Source organism: Chiloscyllium punctatum, chromosome 22 (genome assembly GCF_047496795.1).
Source record: "Chiloscyllium punctatum isolate Juve2018m chromosome 22, sChiPun1.3, whole genome shotgun sequence".
NCBI classification, from domain to species: domain Eukaryota; kingdom Metazoa; phylum Chordata; class Chondrichthyes; order Orectolobiformes; family Hemiscylliidae; genus Chiloscyllium; species Chiloscyllium punctatum.
In genome coordinates this window covers 62,735,845-62,746,233 of record NC_092760.1, presented here as the reverse complement: position 1 = coordinate 62,746,233, position 10,389 = coordinate 62,735,845, and the positions used below count along the sequence as shown (strand labels likewise).

General features: G+C 47.4%; 1 protein-coding gene across 1 annotated transcript; it reads right to left on the bottom strand.

Annotated features, from left to right (window-relative positions):
* Window positions 1-345: 345 nt before the first annotated feature.
* rassf10a (Ras association domain family member 10a) lies at window positions 346-5,122 on the bottom strand. Its single transcript, XM_072592500.1, has one exon. It carries the CDS (start codon window positions 4,742-4,744, stop codon window positions 3,479-3,481), a length of 1,266 nt encoding a protein of 421 aa, XP_072448601.1. The 5' UTR covers window positions 4,745-5,122; the 3' UTR covers window positions 346-3,478.
* Window positions 5,123-10,389: the final 5,267 nt, after the last annotated feature.

The following is a 10,389-nucleotide window of genomic DNA, read 5'->3' as shown; positions in this document are numbered from 1 at the left end:
AGAAGAGACCTTCCAGTAACATCTGCAGGCTCGCTCAAACATTACAAATACCACATTTTTCAGATTGTCAACTTCTGTTTTGTAAATATTAGAACTTCAAAAAAAGGCTTGTAATTTTGAAGAGAGGGGCATGGGTGCCATGGAATGGAATTCATAGCAAGCACTCCCAAGTCAAGTATAAATAAGTTTTGCATTTCTAGACATCCTTTACATCCTCAGGGCTGTTCCAAAGCACTTTGCAGTGAGTAAAAGTACATTTGGAGTGTGGTCACTGTTGCAATTTAATAAATGGGGCAGCTGAGACCGTCAATTACATACAATAAGCTTTCACAGACTACAATGTGATAGCAGCCAAATAACTTTGTTTTTTATTGTACACTTTGAAGGACAAGTACTGGTCTCAGCAATCAGAAGAAATTCCTCTTTGGGACTTTTTACATTTAGTTAAAGAGGTAGATGGGAGTACAGTTTAGCTTAACATGACATCCAAAAAACAGGAGCTTGCTTTGGTCCTGTACAATCATTTAGCCAAGATTTTCCACCCATGTAGAGCATAATCAGTAGCAGAGTAAAGTCACTTTAGCTGCTTTATTAATGTCACTCAGAAAAGAAACCCACATATTTTTAATTTCTCCACATTAATCATGCCAAACAGATATTGTTATTTAGTGATAAATTAAGATTGTGATTTTTGAACTCATCATATGTTTCTTTTGGCTCTATTGTAGTGCCATTAATAGATTCTCAACAACAAGGAAGCGGTGTTTTGTTTTGCATTGATAATTGCCACCATCTCTCAGAGGTGAGTATAGAGATTGCTTAGAAGTACAGCAAATTCTAAAGGAGATCAATAACTCCATTTGAATAGATGGATTTTACTATTTTACTACACAACAGTTGGTAACAGTGCTCATCATTTACCAATTTTCAAGCTAATAGCCTGTATGTCTTGCCTGTTTATAGGTTTGAGAGTCCCTCACTATCTGCCCAATGCACCAATGACTTATGGAACCTTACAGTGCAGAAGGGGCTATTCCTCACACTTTCAATACAGCTACTGAATTACTCCCATTTGCCTATATTTCCTCCAACCCAGTTTTTTCCCTTTTCAACTATATATCCAATTCCCTTTTGAGTGTTACCATTGACATGTTTCCACTGTCTTTTCATACAGCACCTTCCAGGTATTCTAACTCACTCTGTAAAAAGAAAGTTCACCTGAATCCATCTTTGGTACTTTTGCCAACTAACAGCAATCTGTTTCCTCTCATTGCCAACCATCCCTATCAAGTTCACTTTTCCAACGGTGGCTTTCATTGTCACAAACAGGCTTTGAGATGCAGAGCACAGAAGTAGCAGAGGCAATTCTTTGAGCTTCACTGAGTCATCAATTAAATTGGATGCTCACATTAATGAGAAGGCCCAAAAGACAGGAACAGGCTTGGACCACTTCTGTTCCTATGCACTTAAATTGTCGGTACCCAGCTGTCCTTAGGTATCAGCTGTGACCAGGTCCCACTGCCTTATTTTCTATTCCCAAGAAGCTATTATAGACAAAACACCAGATGTGACCTTTATTCCAGTGCACATTAAAGTGGGGCTTAGCACACAACTCTGAGTTAAAGAGGGGAGATATAAGGCACAACCTTTTAAAAATTATACACACAGTGCAAAGACTTTTCTATTTCCAATGTGTTGGACAAATAATTAACTCCAGTTGTACATTCTAATAGCCAATGGCAAAGGTAGAATTAGAGAATTATGCACAAGCTGTTTAACACAGAGAAGGCAATGTTAATTATCTAATGCATTGTATCTTTTCTCTGCATTCAGTATCTTTTACATCATCCCACGGTTTCTTGTGGAACTGGAAACTGCTGACAAAGCACAGAAACTGCCCAACCCTCCAAACTTTCGCAGGAGCTTTCAAATCTTCATTTCTCCCCATCAAAATATTCCTTTTCTTTCTCCCTCATGTTTGTTTAATCTCCCGTAAATACTTACACTGTTCACTTCACGTTCTTGCCACTCTCTAGACTGGATTTTTCCCCCCTGAATTTTCCATTGGGATTTACTAGTGGCTATCACATATTCATTCTTTCCTACTTTTGGTTTTCAATCAACTGGTAGCATTGACCTTAAGTTGTTCTTTATTGTAAATATCACCATTAGGTTATACTGTGAACACTTTTGGTGCCCTTATCGAAAGAAAGGTATTTTTGCATTAGAGGTACTCCATACAAGATTCACTTGGTTCATCCTGGTGCGGGGGTGGCGGGGATTTTCTTACGAGAGAACATTGAGTTAGTTGGGCCTCGACGCATTGGAGAATGAGATTTTATTGAAACATACAATATTCTTAACAAGAAAAGTCGTTTCCCTCTGTGAGAGAATCTAGGACCAGAGGGCACCAAATCAGAGTAAGGAGTTGCTTATTCAAGGCAGGGATGAAGAGGTAGCTCCAGAGGGATAGTGAATTTGTAGAAGTGTTGCTGCAAAGCATTATATAGGCTGGGTCCTCAATTATGTTGAAGGCTGAGACAGGTTTTTTTTTAAATTAGAAAGTGAACCAAAGGGTTTTGGAAAAAGGCAGGAAACTGGAGTTGAGAATGATCAGATCAGCCATGATCTTACTGAGCTGCGTCTGCTGGTCTTGGACTCTCAGCCTGTCCCTCCTTATTTTACTAACTCCAACCTCTCTGTTCCGGTATCATCCTTGAAACCGTGTTTTGTCCCTTACTGCCTCCTTTTTTTAAAAAGAGTAAGGATTTACACTTTGAGCTAGACATGTTTGGGGGATTGTAACCCCTTTATCTACTGAAGGGTTAATGGTGGGATCGCCATCGAATTCCCAGACCAGTGAGTGAGACGCTCCTGTCGCTTTCACTGAAAAACATATCGAAAGCTAACACTTAAAATGACAGGAGCGTGAACAGTATGAATTGAAAATCATTCTAAATCCCACAGCGGATGATGGAAAGAATGGACATTTTACTAATGTCCTGAACGCGGTGGAAAGACTTTAAAACAATGTCATGGTTAAGGGTTACTACAACCAATCTGTGATAAAGATGACAGGTAACCAGAACTGAACGGGCTTTTATCTTCACCATCTGCTATAGCGAGTTTTGAACTAATGCCCACAGAACACTAGCCCGAGTTTTAAGATTACGAGCCCAGTGATATTACCGCTATATCACATTTGCTTCAATCTGTTTTTAACCATTAACCGTTAGGCACGTCTCATATATGTATAAGAATACCTGGTCAACATCAAGCATCAATTTGCAAACGAAAAATGATTATATTTATTACAATTTGTTTCATTACAGTGCCGTTCTATTCGGGGAAGTAAACATTTAAAATGCATCCTCCCATGGTGAAGGTAATGTGGATCAATTTCCCCTTGAATCATTCGGTGTTCACAGCTTGGCTCTCCCTGAGACTGTGGTCCTGTTCCCCGCCGCTTCCTTAGGCGCTATACCAGAGACTCAGAAACTGGGATGGTGTCGGAATCCTGACTGTTCATGGAGCTGAGACCAGTGTCCGAGTCTTCATCAGGGACCTGGCAGCTGCTGGACACATCCCCGGGGTCAAGCCAGGCGCTGCCTCTGTCCAGAATGGGGGTTTCCTGGGCCTCACTGACCTGGGCACATGTCCTCCCGGGCTCCTGCTCCCCGTCCAGCCTCAGAGAGTGGAGCTGCTCCAGCAGCCCCTGCAGCTCGCTGTGTTTCTGCTGGCACAGCCTCTGGCTGGCGGCCAGCTGCTGGCTGCTCAGCTGCAGCTCGGTGTCCAGCCTCAGGCCGGTGTAGAGGCTGGCGCTGAGCTGGGTGCGGAGCCGCTCCTGCTCCAGCAGCAGTGGCGGGGGGTCCTCCCCCCCGGGGCCCACCCCGGGCCCCTCTCCCCGGCCGCTGCTCAGCTCCAGCTCCTGCTCCAGCTCCAGGCGGAGGCGCTGCAGCTGCTGCTGGCGCCGGGAGAGTTCCCGCTGCAGGAGGGGGAGCTCCGGGAGGGAGGAGGAGGAGGAAGAGCCGGGGGCCAGCTCCAGCTCCAGCTCCAGCTCCCGCTCGGGGGGCTCCAGCAGGTAGGTGTCCTGCACGTAGTTGACCCCGTGCCTCCTGACCCGGTCCTGGTGGATGCTGCTCTCGTAGCGCTCGATCTCCCTGTCCAGCTCCCGGATCCTGTGCAGCTGCTGGCGGAGGGTGTGGTCCTGGGAGAGGACCAGGTGGACCAAGGTCTCCATGGTGTCCGCTCCAGCCCCCGGCGGGCCGCCCGCCCTCCTCTTGGCCCGGTTCAGCTTGGCCAGCTTGCGGAAGGCCTTGCGGACCACCCGCCTCTGCTTGTGCTGGGGCAGCAGCGCCAGGCTGAGGCGGGCCGGGCCCCGCACCGAGGCCCCCCCTTGGGAGCTGAGCACCACCTTGGCCTCGGCGCTGCGGGGGCTGCCCGTCGCGGACACCGCCTGGCTCTTCAGCAGCACGAAGGTGACCCGCTCCCTCTCCTCTCCCCAGGCGCTCCACAACCTCAGGATCCTGGTCTTGTCGGGCAGGGTCCTCTCGAAGCCCCTCCACTTCTCCACCAGGCAGTAGGTGGAGGGGTCCCCGGACAGAGCCGGAGCCCCGCTCCGCCGGCTCTCCTCCAGCACAGCGGCGACGACATCGGCGCAAGTGGTCCGCCGGCTGAGCCCCGACACCAGCTTCTCCTCCTGGCACAGCCACACGCTCAACTTGCCCTCCTCCTCATTCTCCATCCTCTCTCCCAGTCCGGCCAGTTTCTCCTGCCCCTGAACCCCAGGGGTTTTGTTTTTGGCTGCCTCCAGACCGCTCTCTCTCTCTCTCTCTCTCTCTCAGGATGTGACAGCTCTCCTTCAACAAGAACTGTCCCCCTCCTCTCCCTTCACACTTATCCACACTCACACGCCCCCTTTTCCTCTGCAGGATTTCTCAGACTCCCTCCAGCCGCTTCGATTTCGACACGAACGGACCCCCGGGACCAGACCCCCACCTCCGCCAGGCAAACTTTGAAGAAGTTCCCAGACTCTCGGTAACTGGGAGCACCCGAATTCCCCGCCCCTAGACAGCAGCGAATTAGGACTAAAATCCTGACACTCATCGCGCAGCCCGCGTTCCCGTCACTCGGAGACCAGATCAAATTGACCGCGCGGTCGCCCTCTGCAGTTTGAGACTTTGCAATCAACCTGTTCCCCTGTGTCAGATCTCTGCCGCAGGTGGGACTTGAACCCGGCTCTTAAAGAGTCATAGAGATGCCCAGCAGGGAAAAACAGACCTTTCGGTCCAACTCGTCCATTCTAGATAAATCCAGTCCCACTTGCCAGCACCTGGCCCATATCCCTCCAAACCCTTCCTATTCATATACCCATCCAGATACCTTTTAAATGTTGTAATTGTACCAGTCATTAAACACATCCTCTGGCAGCTCATTCCATACTCGTACTACCCTCTGCGTGAAAAAAGTTACTCCTTAGGTCCCTTTTATATCTTTCCCCTCTCGCCTTGAATCTATGCCCTCCAGTTTTGGACTCCCCCACCCCAAGGAAAAGACCTTGTCTGTTTACCCTATGCCGGTTCATGATGTTCTAAACCTCTATAAGGTCACCCCTCAGCATCCGACCTCCAGGGAAAACAGCCCCAGCTGACTCAGCCTCTCCCTATAGCTCAAACCCTCCAACCCTAGCAACATCCTTGTAAATCTTTTCTGAACCCCTTTCATCTCGAGTTGTTTTAAAATTGGTCACGTTGTTAAAGGAAGTTCTGACCCAAGGAAAGAGACCACTGTGTCCCTCAAAGGCTCCTATTTCTTCAACCAAACAATTGTTGTTCATCTTTAAAAATCAGAAAGTGCTGGAGAAACTCAGCAGTATCGCCGCAGAGGTAACAGAGCTAACATTGTTTTTATGTCAGATTTCCAGCGGCCACAGTATGCTGATTGAGCATTAGACCAGACTTTTGTCCGAGAAATATAGTTGGAATTTTCATTTCACAATTACACCACGGTGGGGATTGGTTTATTTTATCTATACCAGCACCTTCCCCACCACCACCACATACACACAGGTTGAAGCCCGGGTGTCTCTGGAAAAGGAGTACACAGTGGCCACCAACACCCTGGAGTTGTTCAGGGAGAGGTGGGCACCGTGGTGAGTGGACTGCCTTATTTCGCCGTCCAATTCTATTTTGATTTAATCCCTGCCCTCCCCTTCACTGTTTGATCACACAGCATTGCCCTTTGATGTGAAGGGCAGTGCTTATCACTGGCCACTCGGGTGTTTCCTTTCTTCCTGGCGGTGGAAACTGAATAAAGATTCGTGCACCTTGTATCTTTCACTGTGTCTCACACCTGCACACACACATGGGTGCCAGGGTAAAAATAAGCACGACTGCAGTTAGGCGGTAGTGTGGGGGTTAAAAAAAAATACACACAGGTTGAGTTGTACACATTCACTGATATTACCCACTACACCCCCACCTTCTCCCACCTACAGTTTGATACTCCAACGATCTGCCCATTGCTTTGACGTTTAACTTCAAACACAGGATGCTGGAGAAACTCTATCTGCCGAAAGAGACACAGGGTTAGCACCAACTGTGTTTGTTCCAGTTTGGCACCGCCTGCAGTATGTTGCCCTTTTTTAAAACGATAGTCATAGAGATGTACAGCACGGAAACAGACCCTTCGGTCCAACCCGTCCATGCCGACCAGATATCCCAACCCAATCTAGTCCCACCTGCCAGCACCCTGCCCATATCCCTCCAAACCCTTCCTATTCATATACCCATCCAGATGCCTTTTAAATCTTGCAATTGTACCAGCCTCCACCACATCCTCTGGCAGCTCATTCCATACACGTACCACCCTCTGCATGAATAAGTTGCCCCTTAGGTCTCTTTTATATCTTTCCCCTCTCATCCTAAACCTATGCCCTCTAGTTCTAGACTCCCCCACCTCAGGGAAGAGGCTTTGTCTATTTATCCTAGCCAGTTTAAGTTGCAACTCGTTTCACATTTGTGCCCGTTATTTTACCATTGAAAGTATTAAAACAAATTTCTGCTTCCCCGAGGGAGTGATAACTTTGTTTTGATAGGATACAGCCGGATTGTTAATAACTGGCTAAATACAAATTTCTCAATTATTTGTGTTTTATAAAACCATTTGAAAATCTCTAGTCCCACAAAACAATGTATATGTCTTTCTCAACAAAAAAACCTTTGAAACACTCGAATGCCTTCACTTCAGGGACTTTCAATGAACCCATCCGAGTTTAAGAACGCCTTGTAAAACGGGAAACAGGTTTCAGATTAGCTATTGGCTAATCACAGCGGACCTGCTAAAATAGTACATCAGGTTCCCTCCCAAGTCAGTGTGCTTGAAAGCTGCTGGTCTCTCCTTTACATCTTGTGTTTCATGGGGGTTCAGGTTGAATCAAGTCTTTGCTCGGAATATTCGATCTGAACGTTGTCCCACCCCACCCCCGTCGGTACAAATTTAACCGTGTGTGGTATTTTTATAAGAGTTTATCCAAAAGTATAAATAATATTCCTTCACGTATTCGTACAACACAGTTTCAATCCATTTAAAAACCCAAGCGAGCCTTTAACCACAAAGCTTTTAAAATTATTTGTTCATCAATATTGTGTTTAACTGTCCTGCATTGATTGACGCTTTTCAATCGATTCCCATTCAAATGAACGGGGATAACAATGATACCGTCAATCTATTCTTCAGGCAGCCGTCTCTCATTGGAGAGGTCTTTTACAGGGTCTTGTCCCAATCCATCACTGACATTGTTCTGTCTGTTTAAGAGAGTCATCTCCTCTCAATGGATCTCCGTTACGTTTCGGTTCCCTTGTTATTCGAAACTGGCGTTGGCCTCCAACCACCACAAAGACTGGAAGTGGGTTGGAGAGAAGGGGGAAGTTGGTCAAAACATTACAATGTAGCAGCCTTTTGAAAATAGCATGTGCTCCATCATTCTGCGAAAGGGTGATGTAACTTTACTAAACTGATGACATCCATCGATTGGACCTTATTTAAAGGGACTCTGTCAAAGCGAGGGGGGGGGGGGGGGGGGGAGGTGAAAATTTAGAAAGAACTTTCAGAGGTGGAACGCTTCCACACAACTGAAGCACTTTTGGATATTAAAGATTTTAATATAAAGGTCACGTGTTGTCATTGGTGTGGTAGAGCTGGTGTCAAATGGCACTTTCAAAACTGGATAGATCTTGTGGTGATCTTCCGTAATTACACTGGCACCACTCCCCACCTCTTCCTCCGCTACATTGATGACTGCATTGGCGCCACCTCGTGCTCCCTCGAGAAGGTTGAGCAATTCATCAACTTCACCAACACATTCCACCCTGACCTTAAATTTACCTGGACCATCTCTGACACCTCCCTCCCCTTCCAGGACCTCTCCATCTCCATTAATGACAACCGACTTGACACTAACATTTTTGACAAACCCACCGACTCCCACAGCTACCTGGATTACACCTCTTCCCACCCTACCTCTTGCAAAAATGCCATCCCGTATTCCCAATTCCTCCGCCTCCGCCAGATCTGTTCCCAGGAGGACCAGTTCCACCACAGAGCACACCAGATTGCCTCCTTCTTTAGAGATGCAATTTCCCTTCCCACGTGGTTAAAGATGCTCTCCAACGCATCTCGTCTACATCCCGAACCTCCGCCCTCAGACCCCACCCCTCCAACCGAAACAAGGACAGACCACCCCTGGTGCTCACCTTCCACCCTACCAACCTTCGCATAAACCAAATCATCCACCGACATTTCCGCCACCTCCAAACAGACCCCACCACCCACCCCTTACCGCCTTCCACAAAGACCGGTCCCTCTGTGACTACCTGGTCAGGTCCACGCCCCCCTACAACCCACCCTCCCATCCTGGCACTTTCCCCTGCCACTGCAGGAACTGTAAAACCTGCGCCCACACCTCCTCCCTCACCTCTATCCAAGGCCCTAAAGGAGCCTTCCACATCCATCAAAGTTTTACTTGCACATCCAATAATATCATTTATTGTATCCGTTGCTCCCGGTGTGGTCTCCTCTACATTGGGGAGACAGGTCGCCTCCTAGCAGAGCGCTTTAGGAAACATCTCCGGGACACCCGCACCAATCAACCACACCGCCCCGTGGCCCAACATTTCAACTCCCCCTCCCACTCTGCCGAGGACATGGAGGTCCTGGGCCTCCTTCACTGCCGCTCCCTCATCACCAGATGCCTGGAGGAAGAACGCCTCATCTTCCGCCTCGGAACACTTCAACCCCAAGTCATCAATGTGGACTTCAACAGTTTCCCCTCATTTCCCCTTCCCCCACCTCACCCTAGTTCTAAACTTCCAGCTCAGCACTGTCCCCATGACTTGTCCGGACTTGTCCTACCTGCCTATCTCCTTTTCCACCTATCCACTCCGCCCTCACCTCCCTGACCTATCACCTTCATGCCCTCCCCCACTCACTCATTGTACTCTATGTTACTTTCTCCCCACCCCCACCCTCCTCTAGCTTATCTCTCCATGCTTCAGGCTCACTGCCTTTATTCCTGATGAAGGACTTTTGCCCGAAACGTCGATTTCGAAGCTCCTTGGATACTGCCTGAACTGCTGTGCTCTTCCAGCACCACTAATCCAGAATCTGGTTTCCAGCATCTGCAGTCATTGTTTTTACCTTGTGGTGATAAGGTTAAGAGAGATGGTGGAGTCCAAGTGAGCTAAGATACAGATCAGATGCAATGTAATTTATGGTAAATTAAGCTCCTGGTGCTGAATGCCCCCTCCTGTTCTATAACTTACACAATTTCTAACATTCACAAGGCAGCAGTCAACACATGTATGTTTTCTTTGGCCAAGTAAATAGGAAAAATCCTACCAGACTGAAGGGTTGCTCTCTCATCAGGGAGAGGGAGACAACTGGTGTTGGTTTAACCTGAGGATCACCAAACTTCAGGTGAGGGGAGAGGTTGAGAAACAGAGGTTTTAGGGGATATCACCCGAATGCTCGCAATGGGTTGAATCAATGGGTCTGTTTCTGTGCTGTATATCTCTAAGACTCTCAGAGGCCTTCATGATAACCTCAGCCGCCCCACTGTTAGTGTGATTCTGCATTGCCATCCAGCTAGCTGGGAACAGCATGGGTTCAATTCCTTTATATGATTTTATGATGAGACCATAATCTTCTAGCTATCCACTCCCATTTTTCAATCGATAACTCTGTCAGAGACCCCTCAGTGCCACTTCACCAACCAACAGAAATTATCTACTTAACCTTGTGAAATGTTTGATGATTTTGAACTAAATTGTATACAGGTTTCTAAAGATCCATGCAAATTTTAGAATCATCCATTAAAGAACATTCCTCTTT

What these genes read in the sequence shown, in the direction of transcription:
- rassf10a (XM_072592500.1), bottom strand. Translation starts at nt 4,744, where the DNA reads ATGGAGAATGAGGAGGAGGGCAAGTTGAGCGTGTGGCTGTGCCAGGAG.